Consider the following 24,582-nt stretch of genomic DNA (forward strand, 5'->3'; position numbering starts at 1 on the left):
GTGGCCCCGAGGCCACGTCTCTGCGGTTCAGCCCCGACCCACCCGCGTCTCCGCCCCTCCTCCCGGTGTCGATGCTCCTTCAGTCCCCTGGCTGTGGGGCTTCTGTGCAGCCAGATCTCAGGAGGCTCCGAGTGACGGTGGTTCTGTTTTAGTTGTAACTTTGATGGGGCTGCGGGAGGCGGCGGGTGCAGGTGCTGCCTATGCTGCCATCTTGTTTCTCTCCGACAATATGACTTTAAAGAAACAATACAGCCTTGCTTCCTGACTGGCCGGTCCAGTTCTTGTGATACTCAGCTTCAGTTAGGCCTTGCTTCTTAACCATGGATTATCAGCAACAGTTTTATAATTGGTTGTATATTTACAATCTAACTCCTTTTCCCTGAGCAATTTTCTGTCTACAAACTCTATCTTACCATATGTATTCCAAAGAAAAATATTCAGATAGTCAAGATTAAAAAATATTTACCATTTATTTTTAAAGGCATTAGTAAAAAGCTTAACATACTAAGAAAGTTACAATATACAAATGAGTTGACAGATTGACTTTTCTGCACTGTATGTGACCTTTAGTTTCTTTTAATTACTCACATTTCCATTGTTCAGTTATTCAAACTGGTTATTCCCTAGAAATACCTGGCCGATTACTTAAGTACGAGTCAGATATGACAAGGGCAAATGTAGATGATTGTGCCACTCAACCAAGTGCTCATGAAGAAAATGATGAAAACTGTTCTCTTCGACCAGGGCATATCAAAATACCCTTCTCCTTGGGAGAGAGCTGCACCTTAATTTGAAAGAAAAAAAAAAGTCTAGATATAATTATGAAACTTAAAAACCTGTTTTCTTATAAAAATCGTAAAGGAGAGAAAAAATGGAAAGCAATACACTCATCAAGGTAAATAAAACCAGAATAAAAATCTGCTAATATACTTAATGTAATCCTAGTTTCTACCTTTATGGAATAGTTAAATTAAATAGACAAATTAATTGGGAAATTCATTTGGAAGAACTGAGCAAGAATATTTTTTAAAGATTTAAGGAGCACTGGTATTTGATTTCTCATATTACAAAACAATGATCAAAGCCATGTGCTAAAAACAATTTGGGTTTGCGGTATGTGAAGTCTCACTAAAATTGCTAGCGAAGTCATTTTCACAATCTCATGCTTCTGTATACTGTTTGTAACTAAGTCAAAGGAAATGCAGTTGATGCTCATGATTCACAGTGGTTATGTTCTAAAGTCAACACAACCATTGAACTTATAAACACTAAGCCATCGCTCCTAGAAGAAACACAGGGCTAAGTTTCCACAGGCCTCTGATCACAGTTTTATCAACTGATAGACACATAACCTTGTTTTATGTGTGTTTCTGTTGAAACACGTTATTTAACCTATATTGATTCACTAATACTGAGCTCACAGCCAACAGTACTGTGACTCATGCCTGAATGAAGTTTATCTAACACATGTATTTTCTCTGGAAGGCACATCACAACTTTCTTGCACTTGGGAACACGAGATAGCACTTCAGCATAATGCTTAAAGGCCATTTTAGGGAGCGAAATCAGAAGGCACAAAAATGTAGCACTAAGACTGTGAAAAGGACACTTGTTCATAGTATGAGAACTGAAACAAGAACAGTGCTGCTCAACCTCAACTGGGAACATCTGTCAGGCGACTCAAAATTTTCACCTTTCTGCGCCACAAATACTGATCCTGGGGTTACAGATAAATTTTAGCAAGTAGGCAAATTTGCAAATACAGAATCTATGAGTGAAAAGGATCTACAGTAGATAAAATTTATTTTTTTAATATATTTTTTATTGATTTCAGGGAGAGGGAGAGGAAGAGAGAGACATCACTGATGAGAGAGTCTTTGATCGGCTGCCTCCTGCACGCCCCCACTGGGCATTAAGCCCGCAACCCAGCCACATGCCCTGACCGGGAGTGGAACCGTGATCTCCTGGATCCTAGGTCGATGCTCAACCTCTGAGCCATGCTGGCTGGGCACAGCACATAAAATTTTATAAGCAAAAATTTAAAAGAGAGTAAACACAAATATCTAAAATGATAATGGGGAAATAACCATATATATACAAGAAAAAAAAGTAAAACTATAGAAACATTAGGAAAAAATCCAAAAGCCATAAAAAAGGAATGAATCTGACTATATGAAAACAAAGTAGTAGGATTAGATAAAAAGCAAACATTTCTGTCAAAGCGACAACTGCTATCACTATAAACAAGGTCAAATGAAATGATAAACTAGAAAAACCTATCTACAGTGCATATCTCAAAGGGGTGGTTACTATAACATACAAAGAATTCTTGCCAATCAAAAGGAAAAATGTATCCAAGTTGAAAAGTGGGCAAAGGTGATGTTCATAAAGTTTTCAGAAAAGACAAGACACATAGCTCTTACACATGAAAAGGTGCTGAACTTCACAATAAAATAATTATAAATACAATGAGATAATCATGTTCATTAGATTGACAAAGACCCAAAGGTTTGATAAATTATTGGCTCAACTGTGGGAAACAGGAGCTCTCAATGTTGGTGGGAATATAAATGAATACAATCTCTACTGAGAGCAATTTAACAAAAATCTACTGAAATTATAAATGCGTATCCTCTTCAATCTAGCAGTTCTAATTCTAGACTGGGATTCTAGATTGTAATTCTATTTACTTAGATAATCCTAGATATGTATTCATACACTTACAAAAAGAATTATATAAAATAATACTGACTGTAGTTTTAATAGCAAATGACTGCAAACAGCCTAAACTTCCATCCATAAGAGCTCATTTAAATATGACATACATCTATACATAAGAGTATTCTGCAGCTGCTTAAAACAAGACAGTTTTATATACTGATATACAGTACATATATATCTCAGTATAAACAGGAAATAATGAGGAAAAAGCACTTACCTGTTAAAGACTACTGTATGAATAACCTATAAAAACAAAAAATTAGAAGTTTAAAAGAATAATGATTGATACATCTTATCAGATGTAATTACATATTTTTTATTGTCAAATGTACACAGCACAGAAATAGAAAAAATACAAAAGGGTATACTGTGAAGTCTCCCTCACATGCTTGTCTTCTAGCCCCTCTTCAGGGGTAAACTGAATATCACTGAGATGACAATGCATATATACACGTATGTAAATATATATTTTTATATATAGCAGGTAGCATAATACACAGTTCTGTGTATTTTCATTTAAACATATTTTCCTGTTAGACTGCTATAAATAACAAGCAAAAATGTAGTTTTAAAAAACAAAGAATTACAAGAATAACTGAGTATTAGTTTAAATTTTAAGACCTTTATTTTATAAAAAAGTAACAATAAAGAAGAATTCTTAAACTATAACAAGTAGATACTCTAACAATTAGATGAGAGTGGGAAAAAAAAAGAATGAGGGCATTACTAACTAGTTTATTCTTTTGGGAAAGCAGTATGACATATGATGATCTACAGAACTATTTAGAATTTGAAGCCCAAGATATAAATAAAATTAATCAACACACAAAAATAATTGTATGTAACTGTTAAAAAACTGGAAATAGATTATTGCCATATAGAAATATGTATCATAACCCCAAATGTGACATATTAATCTTACATACTTGGGAGGTTTAGTGTAATGTTTAGTATTTTGTTTTAACCATCATAATACAAGAGACCCGTGATTTTCAACCAGTATGCTGCAAGAATTTTGTTTAAATATGTTTTTATTGATTTTTTAGAGAAGGGAGATAGAGACATAGAAACATCAATGAGAGAGAAACATCATTGATCGGCTGCCTCCTGCATGCCCCCATCGAGCCCACAACACAGACATGTGCCCTGACCAGGAATCAAACCATGATCTCTTGGTTCCTAGGTTGATGCTCAACCATTGGGCCACACCAGCTCAGCGCTGCAAGAATTTTTTAAAACATTCAATACCTATTTAGTCAGGGCCACTGACCTCTTTTCCCTTACATTGTCAAGTAAAAAAATGACAACAGCCAACATAATAGCCATCTGGTGTGAATGAATCAAAATTATGGCTTTTTTTTTGTTAGATTGGCAAAAAATGTGTTTTGGTGTCCCTCAGAATTTTAGTAGTTTAATTGTGCCATGAGATGAAAGGGGTGAAAACTGCTGCAATAGACTAATCTTTCAAAAAACTGAAAATTGTTCCAAATGGGAAAGGTGATAAAATGAATTGTCATCCTACCAAGTATTCATGAGGAAAATGATAAAATATTTAAAAACAGTGGGAATAGCCCTAGCTGATTTTGCTCAGTGGTTAGAGCATTGGCCCACGGACGGAAGGGTCCCGGGTTTGATTCTGGGCAAGGGCACGCACCTCGGTTGCAGGCTCGATCCCTGGCCTGTCAGGGTCAGGGCGAGTTCGGGAGACAACAAACGGACGTGCCTCTCTCACATCAATGTCTCTCTCTCCCTTCCACTCTCTGAAAAGTAATGGAAAAAGTATCCAGGCGAGGATTAAAAAATAATAAAATAAAAATAGTGGGAATAGTTGTAAGTACCCAAAACAGAGTGTATTCTTGTATTACTATTAACTGAAGAACTTCAATTGAATGAAAATGACTTTAATCAAAGAGTGAAATATAGTTATGCTCTTTTAAAATTATATTTTACATTATAGATATGCCCCATTTCCCTCCAAGTTTGCCCCCTAAGTAATTATACTTTCAAATATGATTTAGGTAATTTAAAAAATACCCCTCCCAGAAGTGCATCTCCCATTTTGAAAATCAAAAAAGAAATATGTTTTTCAAAATTTGCTTTTCAAGGCAACACAGAAACATCTACCAAAAATCATAATATCCACAATCTTTTATCAAATAGTCCCAACACAGAAGTTTTCCTTAAGGCTATGACAGAACAGAATCAAATCACTACCTATAAGGACATATTTACTGTAACATTATCCAGAATGCCAAAAACTAAACTAAAGGAATAGTGGCATAACATATTGACAATCTGACAGAGAATATGTAAAAGTATTAAAAATGTGATGTTGGCCCTGACCAGGTAGCTCAGTTGGTTGGTGTCATCCCAATGCACCAAGGTTGTGGGTTCAATCCCCAGAAGGGCACATAGAAGAATCAACCAATGAATGCATAAATGGAACAACAAATCAATGTTTCTCTCTCTCTAAAATTAATAATCTTTAAATGTGATGTTAAGTGGACACACACACACAACGATGGCATCCATATCAAAATATAGATAAATATGGATCAAAAGTGTAAATATGTGAAAAAAATACAATGATAGACACATAGCTTTTACTAATTTAGTTTAAAAATATTGAACATTTTTATCATGTACTTTTTAAACATACAGAAAATAGAAAAAACAGTACAATGAACATCCATGAACACACCACTTAAATTCAATAGCCTATATATGCTTCATGCACACAGACGTTTTGATAAACCATTTAAAAATATATTGAGACATTGTAACACTTCACTTCTAAATACTTTAGTATGCAAATTTAAAAACATTCTTCTATAAACTACAATACCCTTATCATAGCTCATAAAATTAGCCATAATTATCTTATATCATTTAAAATCCAGTCTATATTCAAATTTCCTCAATACCCAAGTCATTTCAAACCAGGGTCCAATTGAGGATCCACATTGTATTTGGCTGTTGTCTTTTAAGTCACTTTTAAACTAGAATAGTTACCCGCTCCACACCGTTTTTTCTTTCATGATGCTGACTTTTTGAAGAAACGAGGACTGTTATCTTTAACAGCATTCCACACTGAAGAGCTGTCTGATCATTTCTTTGCGTTGTCATTTAACTTGTTGCTCGATCCCCAGTACTTTCGGTAAATGGAAAGATCTCAAAGGCCTGATTAAATTCCAGTTACACTTTTTTGACCAGAACACTTGATAGTTCACAGTGCATTTCATACTGCCTCACAAGTCAAAAGGCACATCCAGCTTTCTGACCCCAGTGATGCAGTTTCATCACTCATTCTAAGGATCTCTTTATTGAAAAGGATGTTTTTCTTTCCATACCACCAACAAACATGTACTTGGTGAGATGACAGATACTTTGATATCATGAGCATTCTACAGGGGATGTAGATAAACCTTTTATCAAATAGTTTTGGTATCAAAATGTCTTTTTTTAACTATTACTTATTGTTAGTCCTCACTTGAGGACATATTTCCCATTGATTTTTAGAGAGAGTGGAAAGGAGAAAGAGGGAGAGAGAAAGAGAGAAATACTGATGTAAGAGAGACACATCAATTGGTTGCCTCCAGCATCTGGGGCTGGGGATTGAACCTGCAATCCAGGAACATACCCTTGATGGGGAATCGAACCTATGACCCTTTGGTGCAAGGACCAATGCTCTAACCATTAAGCCACACCAGCCAGGGCAAAATGTCTTTAATATAGTTTTACATTAACTTTTCTACTTTTTAACATTTCATTTTTTAAAATATGTTTTCCAAAAACTATAAAATGTATACAAAAGATTCACTTCTATAATAATGGCATACTTACTCCTTAATTAAAATGTGAGCACTTTCCTTCTTTTTGATTTTGTTTGAAACCCTGTAAGGAAAATAAAGAAATTTAAATGAATAGTATACAGATATTAAAAAACATTTTGTTTCACATCAGACATTTTACTAATTCTATTTAACAAGTATTATTGGAAAACAAGTTTATAGCCTACTAATGTGCTTTAAAAGTGATTCTAGCCCTGGCCAGTGTGGCTTGGTGGTTAGAGTGTTCGCCCCTGCATCAGAAAAAAAAAAAAAAAATCAATGGAAAAAATATCCTTGGGCGAGGACTAACCAAAAACAAAAAACAAAAAAATCCCCACAGAAAAACAAAAAACAAAACCCAGAAAGATTAAAGAGATTGAAATATTTTTAATTGCACTACAATTACACTTAGTGGAGATAACAGAAGAGTAATTTAAGCCTTAGACAAATAGTTGTATTTTTTAAACTTTTAAGGTAGTTTTAAACCCTTAGGATCTGGCTAATGTAACAAATCAGTTTTTTAGTCACAAACACAACAAAGTCACATAACCACAAAATGTTGGGAAAAGATGGTGAGTGATCACTTACCATATAGTAACCAGTGTGATAGCCACTCATGTACCAAGAGATTAACATACTTCCCAAAGCATCAGCATCATCAAGGGAATCTGGACATATGGGAGGTGGTGGTGGAATTACCTGGTAATGAAGAAAAATATACTTTAAAGTCAGTAAACAAAAATGTGAAGTCTGGAGATCCATTTTATGGAAACAATGCTGAGTGTTAACTGTATTTTACCCTAAATCCATGTTATCTATTTAAAATTTCTTTTTAAGATCTGACATTTGAAGAAAGCCTACCAGTAACAACAACAAAAGACCAACAAAATTAAACTGCACAACAATCAAAAGACAATAGATTGCATAACATGTTTACACATTTTGCTTTGATTTGAACTGCTTTTCTGTTCCATTATGAAGCTGTGGGCGAAAGACCAAGCATAAACACTTTGATGGTTTTCCTTAATAAAACACCCTAACAGCATTTCAAATAAAGGTCTTGGGTGAACATCTGCACTGCCCCAACCCCAACACACACAGTTGGCCAAAAAGTGTCTTTGTATCTGGGCTATTGCTATCTGAAACTCTACCATTAGATGTCCGGATAGTTTACATGATCACAAGCTAACATCCAAGCACACCTGGAAAAGCAGAACATAAATCCTTATGTACGGCATAATTAAACCCTTCCAAATAGGAACCACGTTCCTATAGGGCAAGATACAATTTCTGCCAGGAAGGAAGCAGGCCGTATACGGCTAAGAGCTGGGGCAATAAGAGGAATGAGCCTGGCATTAAAAATAAAAACCCGTCTTTGCTACGTGGCTCTGTTTGTTGGAGCATCGTTCCATACACCAAAAGGCTGCGGGTTTAATTCCTGGTCAGGGCACATACCACCTAGGTTGTGGGTTTGATCCCCGGTCAGAGAGCATACGGGAGACAACCGATCGATGTTTCTCACATTAATGTTTCTGTGTGTGTCTCTCTCTAAAAACCAGTAAACATATCCTTGGGTGAGGATAAAAACAAAACAAAACCCCCAAGGTTTAGTTCAAGTTTTTACCCATTAGAACCTACGTATGAAAGCAAAGTTTATTCTGAATTGTTCGTACTTACTGGTGGTCCAGAAGGAAATGGAGGCAGCCAGCATGATAGGAAGGGTGGTGGCGGCGGTGGTGGTGGTGGACCATTAAATTTTAGACCTGGCTGCAAAAAGTATTTCAAAGGAAGATTACTAATTTCAATATGAAAAGAGGAAAAAAAAATTTAATGCCAAAAAAGAATTTAAATAATCAAAAAGATGAAATAGAATTGCATGTACCAAATGCTGATGTGAAACACTCTCATAAATCTAGATTTTTCTCATTTCCTTCCTATACACATTCAGGGAGTAAAATCAAAGTAAGAAAAAATTTTGATTACCTAATAAATCAAGAGATAGTGTATTTAGCAAGATATTTTATTCATAAAACACTATATTGCCCTCAATTTCATTACCTGGATTGTATAATCTTTTTTATTGACATCCTTTTTAGTCGTTACATATGCTAATTTAGAGCATATGTTGTAAAAATTAGTAAACCTCTCACTTAGCAAGAAAAATCAGCTCTAAGACCAAAGAAGCTCGATATATACATGCACACATAGAGACACACACATAAATTAAGAGGCTTGATCATTCTAGAAACTGTAATATGATGTAAACCTCAAGAAATATCTTGCAGCTCAGCTGGTGTGGCTCAGCAGTTGAGCATCGACCTATGATCCAGAAGATCGAGGTTCGATTCCTAGTCAGGGCACATGCTGGGGTTGCAGGCTCGGTCCCCAGCAGGGGCCATGCAGGAGGCAGCTGATTAATGACTCTCTCATCACTGATGTTTTTGTTTTTTTTTATATACCTTTATTGATTTTAGAGAGAGGAAGGAAGAGAGAGAAACATCAATGATGAGCGTTGTCATTGATCAGCTGCCTCCTGCACGCCCCTGACTGGGGATCAAGCCCATAACCCGGGCATGTGCCCTGACCGGAAATTGAGCCACGATCTCCTGGATCCTTAGGTCCATGCTCAACTGCTGAGTCACGCCCGGCCAGGCTGATCATTGATGTTTCTATATCTCTCTCCCCCTCTCCCTTCTTCTCTCTGAAATCAATAAAGATATATTAAAAAAAAAAAAAAAAAGATCTTTCAGAAAATGTTTTAATAAGAGATGCTTGATATTTTTATTAAAAAAAAATTATTTCTTCAATAGCATAACCTCCAGGGAAATCACTATTTTATACAAAACAACCAGACAGGGAAATACCTACTTGGGTTCCACGATACCTTTTTAAAGTTGATTTGTTACTTATAACCAAAAGCAGCATAAAGGAAAACAATATTTACATGTACTCTATAATAATCTGGGAGCTCCTTAGGATTATACCTATATTAGATGTAAATACTGTATTCTTTTCTGATTTTCACATATCTTACGCAGTGACTTGGGAAACTATCAGGATAGTTAGCTGATAAATCATACTTTCTAACTTAAGTTCACTACATTATTTAGTCTAATACCTAATATTCCACTTAAAAAGTTGGAAAAGCTTTTCATTATAAACTATTCTACATTACTATCATATTTCCTTTCTGAAGAATTCTCAAGTGTGGCCCAGCCGGGCGTGGCTCATTGGTTGAGCGTCGACCTAGGATCAAGGCAATTGGGGTTCCATTCCAGGTCAGGGCACACGCCCGGGTTGTGGGATCGATCCCTGGTCGGGGGCGTGCAGGAGGCAGCTGATCAATGACTCTCTCATCATTGATGTTTCTCTCTCTCTCTTTCCCTCTCCTTCCCTCTCTTTGAAATCAATAAAGGTATATTTAAAAAAAAAAAAAGAATTCTCAAGTGTGTATTTATAACACCTACAGAAAGGGACAAAAGTTTCATGGGCAAATTTACAATTCTCTAAATGGAACATTTGAATATTTGTTGAATGTTTCAATATTCCCTGGGAAATCTTTTGTGTGTAAAAATTACCTTTCCTGGTCCTAGTCCTGATCTTGGCATAGGGGGTGGTGGAGGGAGAAAATAGTTCCATGGAGTTCTTGACTTGATGTTATTTGGTTTATTTCCAGGAGACCTGGAGGAGTTCTCACTTTCATCTGTTGAAATTTGACTTTCATTTTCATTCTTTAAAAAGAAAAAAATATACGTATTGTTGTTATATAGGTGCCATTAAGGAAAATTTAACACCTTTAACAGCAACTAGTGATAGCATGTAGCTTCTCATCTAGTCTCTGCTCCCAAGAATTCTATTTTTTGTATCCTTACCTCCTGAGTATTCTGTTCTATATTATTAGCTACTTCAGATGTTGGGGAAAGTAGATCACACAGATTTTGCTCCTCTCTATTTCCATACCCAGTGTAAAGCACAACACAGGTTTCTCTCTTAAAATCAATTGAAGCAATGGTAGCTGGGTAAATGCAGCCGTCTTCTGACCAAATGGCAGAACATTTGTCACCAACTTTCCACTACAAAAACAAAAAAAGATACACATGCACATGAACATACTTCTTTTAAAGAAGGTAAACTATTGTCTTGCTTGGGTGGGGTAGGGTGGGGGATGGAAGGCATAGCCTTCAGTTAAATAATCTGGAAGGCAGAAAGAAACAGTGAAAAAAGACTTGGAGCCCCAAACACATAAATGTGAATTCCAATATAAATATAATGTAATCCTGTCATATAACATAAATTCTGCCATTTTTATAACCATGGCAAGTTTTTAATCTGAGTCTCATTTTCCTCATCTGCTAAGTGAACATAATAAAACCCGCCTCCCGTTTATTCGTTGTGAAGAGCAGAGGAGGGAGTGTGGCGTGCCCTGCACCTCCGGCCTGGCATACAGCAATGTTTAACAGAGGTTAGTCTCTTCCCCCTTGTTAATGATGGAACTAAAGTGACTGACACCTCTAATATTTAGCTTCCAGGTCTACTGTTTTAAATAGCAGGAAGGACTCTATGCAGAATTTTAGGTTCCCGGGTATTAATAGTTTTAGGGTTTTTGAAGAAAAAAAAAGGATACCCGCCCCAGAGTTTAAAAAGTAAAACACTGTCACCCTGGCCGGTTTAGCTCACTGGTTAGAGCATTGGACCTCGGATGAAAGGGTCGCAGGTTTGACTCCCGGTCAAGGACATGTACCTGGGTTGCAGGTCTCTCCGTCCCAGTCCAGGCACGTGCAGGAGGCAACCAATCTATGTGTCTTTCTGACTCACATTGATGTTTTTCTCTCTCTCTCTCTTTTCCTCCTTCCCTCCCTCCTTCTCTTCCCCCCTTCCACACTCTCTCTGAAAAGCAATGGAAAAAATATCCGTGGGTAAAGATAAAAAAACAAAAACATGGCCAATTCAGTTTAAGCCCCTCAGGTCCTCCTCCCAAAATAGCACTGCCTTTCTCCCTCTCCCTCCCACATAAAGTGAACATCGTCCTGAATTTAGTGTTAATTAGTCCCATCTAATTCCTTAAATATACTTTACACTATTTAATAAGAACAATATGAAAGAAATCTTTGAAGTTAAATCCCAGTGTCTTAAAATAACCTGCTTCAGGAGAGTGGTGGTATTCTTTTTTTGGCTTTTATTCTTCTTAGCAGGTTTTCTTTTAGGTGTGCCTTTTGGTTTATTTGAAGCTTCAGAAATGTCACCATTCTTTAGAGCATGCTATGAAAATAAGAATAGAAATGTACATGTTACAGGATGATTCAGAAAAAGTCACAATATAATTCAGTCATTATAAGCTGCTCTCAAGGCCCCACCACCTCAGAGAGCCTCCACTTCCTCCTTTCACCATCCCACATGCTACAGAAACTGCCCTCAAGGCATCAATTCTAATTATGAGCTCTAAAGACTCCTTATCATGAAGAGGCTTGCTTGGAGAAGAACAGAGGCCCCCAGCACACAGCCCTGGCTGAGCTCTTAGCAGAAGTGAGCACCAATTGTGTGAATGAACCATCATGAAAGTAGATTCCTCACGGCGACCCCCACCCCCTACCCCCCCACCCTCCACCCAAGTGAGCCCCTCCAGGTGAAGCCATGTGGACTGAGATGATATCTAACTGTTAAGATTTATGAACAGCCCTGGCGGATAGCTCAGTTCGTTAGTGTTATCCAGATGCACCAAGGCTGTGGGTTCGATTCCCAGTCAGGGCACTTACAAGCAGCAACCAATGAATGCATAAGTAAGTGGAGCAACAGAATGATGTTTCTCTCTCTCTCTCAAAACAATTTATTAAAAAGATTCATAAACTGCCTGGCGAGGTGTGGCTCAGTGGTTGAGCATCGAGCCAGGATCCAGGAGATCAAGGTTCGATTCTCGGTCAGGGCACACGCCTGGGCTGTGGGGCTCAATCCCCAGTTGAAGAGGAATGCAGGAGGCAGCTGATCAACGACGACTCTCTCATCACTAATGTCTGTCTGTCTGTCTGTCTGTCTGTCTCTCTCTCTGCCCCCCCCCCTTTCCTTTCTGAAATCAATAAAGATATATTTAAAGACAATTCATGAACAAAATAAACTGTTTTTATTTTGGGGTGAGGGGGGAACAAAAAATACCCCTTTGCCCGGCCAGGATTGGCTCAGTGGTTGAGCATTGACCTAGAATTCAGGAGATCGGGGTTCGATTCCCGGTCAGGGCACATGCCTGGGTTGCGGGCTAGACAGCCGATCAATGACTCTCTCATCATTGATGTTTCTATCTCTCTCTCTCCCCCTCCTTTCCTCTCTCTGAAATCAATAAAGATATGTTTAAAAAAAAAACCAAAAAACCCCTTTAATCAAATCTCACTCTCAATCTTTCTGTAACATTAGACTCTGTTGATCATCTTTCTTTTTGATATTCATGAGTTTGGATGACAGCAATGTAGAGTCCCAATGCCTTTTGTTTTTTAATATGTTTTTATTGATTTCAGAGAGAGAAAGGGAAAGGGAGAGAGAATAGAAACATTAATGAAGAGAGTTACTGATTGGCTGTCTCCTGCATGCCCCCTACTGGGAATCAAACCCTGAACCTGGTCATATGCCCCCACCCAGAATAGAACTGTGACCTCCTGGTTCAAAGGTCAATGCTCAACCAGTTAGCCACGCCAGCCGGTGGGGGTGGTGGTATCCCAATGCTTTTATTTCTTCTCTGATCACGTCTTAAGCTTGGGAATTCCCAACAAAACTGGGCCATCCTTCTTTACCTGATTATGATCATATACTCCTATTACTTCAGTTATAACTTCTATACAAACAGACTTCCAAAGCTATTATCCAGCTTTGATTTTTCTCCTTAGCTCAATCCAACATTTCCAATTATCAATTTCATATCTTCACATTTATCTCAAACTCAACACAACTAAAAATAAACTATTTTTTCCTCAAATCAGTTCCTTTCCTCTATTCAGATTACTTCCCCCTACAATATTACCTATCCCATCCCACACTGAGCCCCATTTTAATCTGAACTTTACTGAACTGTCTTGGTAACCCTGAGTTAGTGTACTTCTAGTCTAAGAGTACACTGGAAAGCATGCTATTGACAAATTTAGAATTCAGCTTCAAGGATGACACACAGGTTTGATCTTTCTACCTATGGTACAGGAAGGGAGTGGATTCTATGCTTGGTGTTCTATATGAGCGTATGCTCTGCCTGGACTATTGAGGGCTCACACATGGTGCTCAATAAGACCAACTACCTCTGACAGTGGGTAAAGTGATGATGTTGGACAACTGTGTAAATGTCTTGTGTGGGCCACAAAAACAGACTACACCCCCTAAAAGACTTGTACATTCCTACCATCAGGAACACCTGACTTGAAACCCAAGTAATTGGATCTGGGAAGATTATGTTAATTTAGTATATGTAAAGCAGTTAAAAGTGTGCCTAGAACACTGTAAACACTCCACAAGTGTTAATTAATGCACTACTGCCATTTATCACCACCATTATTTCAAGAAAGACTTGTTAAATGTTTAAAAATTATAATTCACACTGTCCTTCCACTAATCTGAATTAGATAACTTCCATAGTTTTATGCAATAAAAACACATTAAAAGCAACAAGTGTTTAAAATTCTAGTTAAATTGCCTCTCTTAAAGGCATGACACATGAACAGACTATCTACCCACTACTTTAAGGAAAATGTCTAATTTAACTGACCAATGTTATCTTTTAATCTTCAAAATTAGAACTAAATAATATGTACTTTAACACTGTACTGCAAATGTTATCAATTTTTTCCCAAGTGAATGAGGACATAAGCAAAAAAGTAAACGTTTCATACCTTAAATGAAGCCACAGCTTTATCGTAAGCTTTTATCAGTGCTGTATCATCCCAAATGTCAGAATCATCACTCTGGGAAGGGTACAGAACAAAAACAATTTATGTTTGAATGTGTTTCATCAAAAAAATGTGTTAGATAGTGCCACCACCACCTAGGATCTACAACCTACTCCTTCTAGTAGTCTGACCATGACATTCATTCTACTTCACTGGGAACAGCAAGACTTTGATCCTCTCGCTTTTAAAACTGTCTCTCACGGTCCTACTACTCTCATTTCCTTTCTTAGTCAGCTTAAATTTCATGGTCAATCATTAAGATAATTCCCTTGTACTCTTCCCTCTCACTTCTTCATACTTTACTTTCCTCTCTCAAATCTCCATTACTGAGTCCATATGCAACACCTGTTGCCTCTGGTTTCAAAGTATGTCTAGAATCCAAGTACAGTAGTACCTCGGTTTTTTAATGTGATCCATTCTGGAAGACCCTTCGAGTTCTGAAACGTTCCGAAACCAAGGGATCAGCGGCCGACAGCTAGGCCTCCGGATCTTGCCCTCAGCAGAGCCGTGTGGCATGTTCGACTTCTGAGGCGGGTTTGAAAACCGAAGCATTTCCTTCCGGGTTTACAGCGTTCCTAACACGAAATGTTCCTCCAGAGAGACGTTGGGAAACCGAGGCACCACTGTACTCTGTTCCTTTGCTAACACCCTGATCCAAGTCTGGATCATTTCAGTAGACTCCTAACTGGTTTCCAGCTTCGCCCTGGCCTGCCTCCATACACGCGCCCGTCAGAATGGACAAACCAAAGTACGATTAAGTTGGGGTAGGGCCTCTGCTCAAAGCCATCAGAACGCCCAAGCTGCGCGAGGAAGGAGCTAGTTGCGGCGGTTCCCAAATAGGAAAAGGCGTAGAAACAGGCGGACCACAGTCCTGCAGCGAACAGACTGCCAGGTCCCGCCCCGCGGCTGGGGAAGGGGCGCAGGGGCCAGCTGACAGGCGCTAGCAGCCCGCACTGGGCCCCGGGGAGGTAGAGCCAGCTGGACCTCACCTGGCCGGTGCCGCGCAGGAACAGTACGGAGTCCTCCTGCTCCGGGACACCGCCACCACCTCCTGCCCCCATCGCCATGGCGAGGGCACGACGAAATGCGCGGCGTGGGCTGCGTGCCTCCGGGAACGACCACTTCCGCCGCCCGGGCCTCTGGGAGCGGAAGAGTACGGCGGCCGGGCGGCCCCGCGGCTTCCGCCCGCTTGCGCGGAGTGGGTTCCGCCTCACTTGTTTTTCTTCCGTGTGTGCTTTCAATTCTTCGATTTCACTTTTTTTGTTTATTTGTAGAGTGGTTCTACCAGGGTGTTTTTGTTTTGAACAATACATTTTCTTTAAAAATGGTGTTTATTGTGGTGGCTGCAGTGGCTCAGTTGGTTGGCGCCTCCTCCCTACACCAAAAGGTTGTGGGTTTGATTCCTGATGAGGGCACCTACGTAGGTTGGGGGTGACTCCCCCTCAGGCGCCCTGGGAGGCGATCCGATAGATGTTTCTCTCTCACAGCTGTGCCTCTCTCTCTTCCCTCCTCTCCTCCCCTAAAAGTCAATAAACATACCCTCAGGTGAGGATTGAAAGTGTTCATTGCAGGTGATTTAGAAAATATGGGTAAACCAATACAATAAAAATCAGTCCAGAGGTAACCAATAATATATATTTTTAAGTGCTTTAAAGAGTTTTAGCCCTGGCTGGGTAGCTCATTTGGTTAGAGTGTTGTACTGATATGCCAAGGTTATGGGTTCTATCCCGGATCAGGGTACGTACAAGAATCAACCAATGGATGCATAAATAAGGGGGACAAGTCAATGTTTCTCTCTCCCTTCCTGTCTCTAAAAATTAATTTTAAAAAGTATGTTAGAGTCAAATTTTAAAATCTCAATTTTCCTGGGCACATGTCCCAATAGCAGGCTATCTGTGAACTTCTAATGTGTATTATTAGCTAATGAGTGCTTTGTAAAAGGTTTTGTTTTTAAGAAGCAAAGTTGTAAGGAAAAGCCTGTAGTAAGTTTTAAATCTTTCTGGAATTCATAGGGAAGTGCATTTGAGCAACTTGTAGTCATTCTTCTTATCTCATTGACATTTTCATGACTTGGAGAGACAACATATATCAAAATGTGATTATTATATAAAGCAAGTACTTTAGCAGATGAAACTATAGGAGGCAGTTTAATAAATGTTCTTATTCAGTTTGATCTAATGAAAAAAACTGTGACAATCATCAAAATAATTCAATTTTTAATTGAATTTTGATGTTTATAGATCTTCATCACCAAAGGCAATTAGGAATTTACCTCAAGAAGTTGACATAATTGATATATCTGTTAAAACCATGACACAGATGGTAAGGTGTACAAATCTCATCATCTGATTGTCAAAGTCAATTTTATATTAGGTTTTCACTTTAGGGATATGCCCCCTCCCCTCAGTTTTATTGATGTATGATTGACAAATGAAAATTGCTTGTATTTAAGGTGATGATTTGATATATGTATACATTGTGGGGGATGTGCTTTTTAAAGTTCAGTAATTTTGAAGCAGATTATAGACTCAAACAGCAGTAGTACACCTGCCTTAAACAGAAAAACTCTCTTTACAAAGTGGAACTTGAAAATACAAAACAAAAATATGTCATTTTCTGGCATGGGTAAACTCTTCCCATTTATAATAACATGGGGAAAAGAGCAAAATATGTATTTTTAAAGTTAGAAAAATGAAGCCAGTAATCAATATTCCCTTTTAGCCCAATTTTCAAAAACAGTCTAGTTTGATAAGTGGGAAATGATTTCTTACACTGCCACTAATAGAAAAGGCATTCAAAAGGGATCAAGTAACTGACGAAACTGACCTTAGTATATCACCTTGGGCCGTAGCAGCTGCTCCCTCTTATTTTCAGCAAGACTTAGGAAGATTGCTAAATCCTGTTAAGGATGATGTAACATAGTATTTTTAATGTCCATAAGGGTGTTTCATGGATTTTCTTATTTTTCAAATTACATTGTAAAGTTGGTACCACTTCATCTAAATATTTTTATCTTGCTTTGGTCACAACTCAAAGAAATACCTAAAGTTAGTACGTGAATTAACTTTACTGACTTGTTACAATTATTCACCTGTATTTTCCCCTTAATATTTTGTAGTCAGTTTCCCTCTTTAGAAGTTTAGCTATTTTAGTTACCTTGCTTAAATATGCTACATGAGCCAGGCCGGCATGGCTCAGCGGTTGAGCATCAACCTAGGATCCAGGCGATCGGGGTTCGATTCCCGGTCAGGGCACATGCCCGGGTTATGGGCTAGGCAGCTGATCAATGACTCTCTCATCATTGACGTTTCTCTCTTTCTCTCTTCCCCTCCTTTCCTCTCTCTGAAATCAATAAAGATATGTTTAAAAAAATACATGCTACATGAAAAGAAACTAAAGTGTCAATATATTTCAGCAACTAAATTCTCCCTCTTTTCTGTCTAGAGGAAATGTCTAGTAATGTTGAAGTTAAAAATCAAACCCTTTATCTTTGCAATGAATTTATTCAAGTAAATACCATAAAAAATTGATAGCATTCAGTTTGGATATGTCTCAATGATTAATCACAACCCAGAGATCTTCTTTATTCAAATATTCATGTTCTTTTGGAACTGTAGTTTTCCCTAGATTTTAAAGAATTAATTTTTAAAAAGTCCAAAGTTATTCCACTACATGTGATATTTTAAACATGAAAAATATTCATTAAAAAAAGCAAAGGATATGGCATAAAGCATAAAAAAAATTCTTTGTACTCATGGCTTATCACTCTGTGTAGACATTCTAGAGAGAGAATTACAGAAATCAGATCCATAAAGAATCTTTGTGGTGCAATGACTTCTTCATTATCCTTTTTATTAGAATGTAACCTAAGCTACTATAATCCTTTTGCCCTTGTGACTACCATCATATAATGTTTTGAAGACTGAAGTTAACTAAGTAGAACAAAGCTTTACTTTGAAAATCAGTGCCAATATGAAGATAAGAACTCAGGCTAAAAACTTCATGTTTGCCTTATTCAGTATTAGAGACTTAGGATTCTATCCTATTATGGATAGTACCATTGGTGAGTGACCTATCACAAGATTAACAGAACCTTCATTAAGATACTAGGAGAATTCTTTTTTTTTAGAATAGTTTATTGATTTTGAGAGAGAAAGGGAGAGAAGATAAAGGAACTCCGATATGAGTGCAACATCAATCAGCTGCCTCCTGCACGTCCCACACTGGGAGGCAACACAGCCATATACCCCCGACCGGGAATTGAACCAGCAACCTCCTGGCACACAGGACGATTATGCCCTACCAGCTGGGCCACACTGGCCAGGGTGAGATACTAGGAGAATCCTTGAAGATCTGTCCATTAGTTTAGAGGTAGACAGATGATCAGTAAAAATTTGTTGAATTGTATGATGTGGAAAATCAAGTATTTGAATAATACATTAAAGTTACCTTATTCTCTTTGCAATAATTATGCACATTTACTTCAGAAAATAATGTCTCAAATCTTTAGTTACTCTAGGTTAACACATTTTCAAAATTTATAACCATCAAGTCACAAGTTTTTGAAGAGTCTCAGAACAGACTAAGAAATGGCACTTTTGCCTGGCTGGAGTGGCTCGGTTGGGAGTTGTCCTGTGCAGCGAAAGGTTTTGGGTTTGATTCCCAGTCAGGGCACATACCTGGGTTTCGGGTAAGATCCCTGGTTGGGGCACATATGGAAGGCAACCAATCTATGTTTTTTTCTCTCTTTCCCCCTTCCTCTCTCTAAGCATGTACTCAGGTGAGTATTAAAAGAAAAAAAAGTAATGGCACTTTTAAAATACAAAAGGTGAATCCTAATATAAACTATGTACTTGTGTAATAATGGTGTGTCAATGTAGGTTCATCAATTACAAAATGTGGGGGAATGTTCATAATGGGGGAGACACGCAGGGAGAGACATCCAGGGGCAGTGGGTATATGGGAATCTCAATTGTGTTATAAAACTAATTCTGTTCTAAAAATTAGTCTATTTTATTTTTTTGTCCTGGCTGATTTTGCTCAGTGGTTAGAGCATTGGCCCTCAGACCGAATGGGTTATGGGTTCGATTCCTGGCCAAGGGCACATACCTCGGTTGCAGGCTCGATCCCCAGACCCAGTTGGGGAGTGTTCAGGAGGCAACCAATTGATGTGTCTCTCTCACACAGATGTTTCTTTCTCTCTTTTTCTCCCTCTTTTTCCCCCTCCCACTCTCTCTAAAAATCAGTAGAGAAATATCCTTGGGTGAGGATTAAAAAAAAAAAAAAAATCAAAATAGTTTATTGTTTTTAAAAAGGCATTTATTTCAAAAATGTTAAAGCTGTTAAATAAAAATCTTTTTTAAAAAAAATATATATATCTTTATTGATTTCAGAGAGAAGAAAGGAGGGGGAGAATGGAGAGATAGAAACATCAATAATGAGAGAGTCATTGATCGGCTGCCTAGCCCACAACCCAGGCATGTGCCCTGACCGGGAATCAAACCCTGATCTTCTGGATCCTAGGTCGATGCTCAACCACTAAGCCATGCCTGGTCAGGCTAAATAAAAATCTTACTAAGACCTCATTTATGGTCATTTAGTTGCTATAAAAATCTTACTAAGACCTAGTTTATGGTCATTTAGTTGCTATTCCAGGTCATTTGTATTATATTATAAATTCTTCAAGCAAACCAGTTGATTACAAAGCCAAATTAGATAAATGCATCTTAAATTCTATTATATAATAAAGTTGACTTTAAAGATCTACCTTAACGAAGTTTAAGACAAAAATTCTAGATTTATATAGAAGACCCTATTATCTGACCACATTACCTCTCTAATTAGTTATATATGTGCTCAGCGCTGATAAGAAAATAACGTTCAGCCCAGCCGGTGTGGCTCCGTAGTTGAGCGTGGACCCATGAACCAGGTCACAGTTTGATTCTGAGTCAGGGCACATGCTGGGGTTGTGGGCTCGATCCCCAGTAGGGGGCGTGCAGAAGGCAGCCAATCGATGATTCTCTCTCATCATTGATGTTTCTATCTCTCCCTCTCCCTTCCTCTGAAATCAATAAAAACATGTTAAAAAAATTTACAAAGAGTGATTTCTATTAAAAAAAATGTTCACCAATATGGCACATGCATGGTTAGTGTTTTATTCTATGAAGAATGGTTCTGAAACATCACACTAAGACTGAAAGGTAAAGTTTAAAATAGTTTTTATAAGGATATGTTAACATATGTAATGACTGTTTACTCTACAAAATCTTGATCATAGAGTTTATGATACACCTAGTTGGCAGTAGCACCCAGCTTTTCCAAAGTGTCAGTCATCATTTTTCTCTTGTCTGCATAGACTTCTTCTCATTAGCTGCTTTCTGCTTTTGTTGCATGATTTCAGAATCCCTATAATGGGAGAAAAGGCTGTAAGTTGTTACAGAAAAGCTGATTATTTCCTCAATTGTTTTCTGTATATCACCCACTCAGTATGTTAGAGGACAATTTAAAAGAAGATGTAAATATTCATGTCTTTCCATTTTCATAGATGGAGACAGAATTAGAAGTCAAAGAATGAGAAGGCTTTGAAGCCAGATCTTATTTTGAATACCATCTCTGTTATCATCACCTTAGGCAAATAACCTCAAAGCCTTTCAAAATCAGAGCGATGCATATCAGGGTCCTTCTGAGGAATAGCTATGAATACATAGAAAAGCATCTGACATTAGCTAGCTATATGCAGAAATAATAGCAGTTATTTTTTGTTGTCAACAAAGCTAATTCACTCTAAATTTTTCCCTGGAAAAAAGGGGCATTTACTAAGTCTCCTAGAGCACTGGCCAAATAGCTGGGTTGGTTAGAGAATCGTCATCCCAATATGCCAAAGTTGCAGGTACGATCTCCAGTCAAGGCACATACAAGAAGCGACCAATGAATGCATAAATAAGTGGAACAACAAATTGACGTCTCTCTCTTTCTCAAATCAATCAGATTTTTTTTAAAAAAGGTGATTAAAAAAAAAAAAAAGTTTCAACCTCATCCTGGCTGGGTGGCTCAGTTGGTTGGAGCATCATTCCTGTATACCAAAACGTTGTGGGTTTGACTCCCAATCAGGGCGTATACCTAGGTTGTGGGTTTGATTCCCGGTGGGAGCACATATGGGAGGCAACCAATCCATGTTTCGCTCACATAGATGTTTCTCTCTCTGTCTCTCTGTTTCTCTCTCCCCCCGCTCTTCTCTCTCTAAAAAAAAAAAAATCAATAAAAACATATCCTTGGGTGAGGGTTAAAGGCTTCAACCTCATTAAACAATGATTCACCTGGGGAACTTTTTAAAAGTCAGGTTTAACTAAGGTACGATAAAACTTACCTAGAGCACCTTTAATGCCTAACCCCAGACCAATTAAATCAGGAATGGGTGTAGGGCATAGCAGACCAAGTAGGCATCAAGGTTTCCCAGGCGGTTGTAATGTGCAGTCAAGCTTGAAGACCACAGAGAAGTCACACTAAAGCATGAGTAGTCAACTATTCACTTGACCTCCAAGTTCCACATAATAACATTTGACTTTAGAATAAAATTAAACTTTGATTAACTTTTTTAGAAACATGAATGCATGTTTTTTTTAATCCTCACCCATGTGTATGTTTTTACTAATTTTTAGAGAAAGGAAGGGAGAGAGAAAAACAGTGATCGGTTGCCTTGACTGGGAATCGAACCCGCAACCTTTTGGTGCATGGGACAACACTCTGACCAACTGAGCGACCCGGCTAGTGCTGAATGCATTTTGTTTTTTTCACTTAAGCTCAGTCTCAAGGCATTCTTATAGCAGTTTTGTATTATTTGTCATACATAGTCATATACTAAGAGTGTTCACTTGCATTCTGTCCAACCCAATGGATCTTCAGAAGCCAATATAGCTACATGTACTTTTTTTGTCTCCTTCAAAACAGTTATTACTAATTGAATCACCTGTCACTCAGACTAGTTTGGCTAGAATGTCTGCTTTGAAAATGTTGTATGCCTAGCACCTTAGAGTGGACATATGGAAGATGTTCAATTATTTTGCTAAATGAAGTTCTTATGGTTGTGATGGAGTGGCAGGAGATTCTACAGAGAATCTCGAGATTTAAAGCTTGAGAGCTTTAAATTCTTCATCCATGGGCTGGGACGATAACTACCCCATATAGTTTTAGTATGCCTGGCACATAACAAATATTCAACTGTTATTCCTTTCTGCAGGCTAGGCCTAGTTCTACCAAGAATTTAAAAAATGCTTTCCATTCTCCACAATGAAAACGTCAGTGACTTGAGAATCCCATTAGCATCACTGACCTCTGTTTTCTCTGAGAGGTAGTCAAGCTGTCCTCTTTTCTTTTTCCCTTGCTAATTTCCTGGGATTTCTTCATGTTTTTCTGGCGGGCAAGTTCTCGTTGATTTCCACCTACAAAGAAAAACAGTCATGTTCTTTTCCCATCTTCAAAACCGATTCCATTGTAAGGCTCTTATTTAAGTGCATCTGAAGTTTGCTTTTTAATAGATAAGCCAGCAGAGTACTGCACTGAGTGGTGTTCTCAGATCTGACCACAAGGAGGACGCTTAAAGGTAAATACTTAAGATCTTAAGAGTTTTATCATACCAATCAAGATGTTCACTAGCTGTAAATGCCAGTTCTCTTAGAACGGGCGTTCCATTCTAATCGTCTGTATAGATGGGCCAGTATTCCAAAATAAGTTCTAGCTTTTGCGGGGTGTGGGCGGAGTGAGAAAGACAGGTACACAGATCACACTTCGCGCAGGTTGGCCCGTCACAAGCCAACTGTCAAGCAAGCAAATGGAGATGCCTGCGCAACATTACCTGTGAGGGCCAAACAAAGGAACTAGGGAGGAGACTCAGCGGGAGCTCCCAGTTTTTATGAGGCCTTATGATTTTAAGTACCAGCTATACACCACCTCCAGGCCAGGACCCCTCCCGGGCCTTCGGTCTCCACACGCCTCGCCTCCGGGGAGGTGTTCTCTACGGTGCAAACTCGCACCTGAGGGGCAGGCGCCCTCCCAGGCCGGACCGCAACCGACCGTCCCTCTCTGCGGACTGAAGACGGGGTCCCCGCCCCGCCTGACCCAAGGGGATTCGCCAGTCAGCCCCCGCCTCCCCGCCAACCGCGCCTCGGGCGCCGCTTCCCCAACCGGTCCGCACACTCACGGGCCATGCGGACCACCGCCACCGGGCGGGTCAGAGGGCGACTCGGAAAAGCAAAGGCTTCCTCGCGAGCGTACCGGACGTCCCCACCCGCAGGCCGGGGGGCGGAGCCGGCGCCCGCCCTCCGCGGGGCCACGCCTCTGCCCCGTCCGCCGCTCCGCCCACCGGCGCGGGGCCCCCGACGTGCGTGAGTGGCCAGCCGCTGCGCGTGCGCGGCGGGGCGGGGCGCCGCGGCGACTTTCGCCGCTGCAGCGTGGGGGACCCAATCGGCACCCCAGGCTCCTTCTGCTTTGCAAGTTAGGTAGAGTTCCGAAACAGGCCTCGTGTCTGAGAGAGGGATAGGCCTGTGCGGACTTCCCCTACCATGGACCGGGAACTGGGGCTTGGCCAGGCCCCATTTTTTGATAACGACAAAAATGACAATAAATGCTATAATATCTAACTCCCGACAAAGAACGTAAGCTTTCTTCACCTCCTTGCAGCGGCGGGAAGGGGGTGAATGGGACAGAACAGACTGAGGGTAACTGCCAAAGGCAGCGTCTGGCCCTTAATTTCCTTGCTTATTCTAGCACCAACCCTGCCGGGTAGGCTGGCTTCATTATTCTCAGTTTACTCAGGAGGAGACTGAGACTCAGACCGCAGGACCTGACCTAACAGCTATAGGGACTTGTAGAAGTGAGATTCAAATTTAAGACGGACTCTAAAGTCTGTTAATTTCTTTAGGTGTATATGAGGTTCTGTTGCCTCCCCAGAGTACTGGAGGGAGCCCACAGAGCCCACGAACCTCCATTTCCTTCCCAGTCTTGGAGGAATATTTTGTCTTCTGTGCTTTCAGCCTTGCCTTCCTACTGTCAAAAGCGCTTGTCTCTCTTTCTCCCTCTGGATCACCTAGCAATCTCTTCAATCAGTTCAGGATTTTTTC

General features: G+C 39.3%; 2 protein-coding genes across 2 annotated transcripts; both read right to left on the minus strand.

The window, feature by feature from the left end:
- Nucleotides 1-451: 451 nt before the first annotated feature.
- Nucleotides 452-15,579, minus strand: LOC107537799 (survival motor neuron protein). The gene is made up of 10 exons (XM_016213914.2): nt 15,457-15,579; nt 14,411-14,482; nt 11,691-11,810; nt 10,424-10,624; nt 10,130-10,282; nt 8,229-8,318; nt 7,140-7,250; nt 6,565-6,615; nt 2,939-2,964; nt 452-784 (listed from the first exon to the last, which is right to left on the minus strand). The coding sequence occupies exons 1-8, from the start codon at nt 15,532-15,534 to the stop codon at nt 6,568-6,570; spliced, it is 873 nt and encodes a 290-aa protein (XP_016069400.1). The 5' UTR covers nt 15,535-15,579; the 3' UTR covers nt 452-784; nt 2,939-2,964; nt 6,565-6,567.
- Nucleotides 15,580-20,668: 5,089 nt separating this feature from the next.
- On the minus strand, nt 20,669-23,756 carry LOC107537785 (small EDRK-rich factor 1). The gene is made up of 3 exons (XM_016213891.2): nt 23,664-23,756; nt 22,797-22,905; nt 20,669-20,872 (listed from the first exon to the last, which is right to left on the minus strand). The coding sequence occupies exons 1-3, from the start codon at nt 23,668-23,670 to the stop codon at nt 20,800-20,802; spliced, it is 189 nt and encodes a 62-aa protein (XP_016069377.1). The 5' UTR covers nt 23,671-23,756; the 3' UTR covers nt 20,669-20,799.
- Nucleotides 23,757-24,582: the final 826 nt, after the last annotated feature.

This window comes from Miniopterus natalensis, chromosome 3 (assembly GCF_054644295.1).
Source record: "Miniopterus natalensis isolate mMinNat1 chromosome 3, mMinNat1.hap1, whole genome shotgun sequence".
Classification (NCBI taxonomy): domain Eukaryota; kingdom Metazoa; phylum Chordata; class Mammalia; order Chiroptera; family Miniopteridae; genus Miniopterus; species Miniopterus natalensis.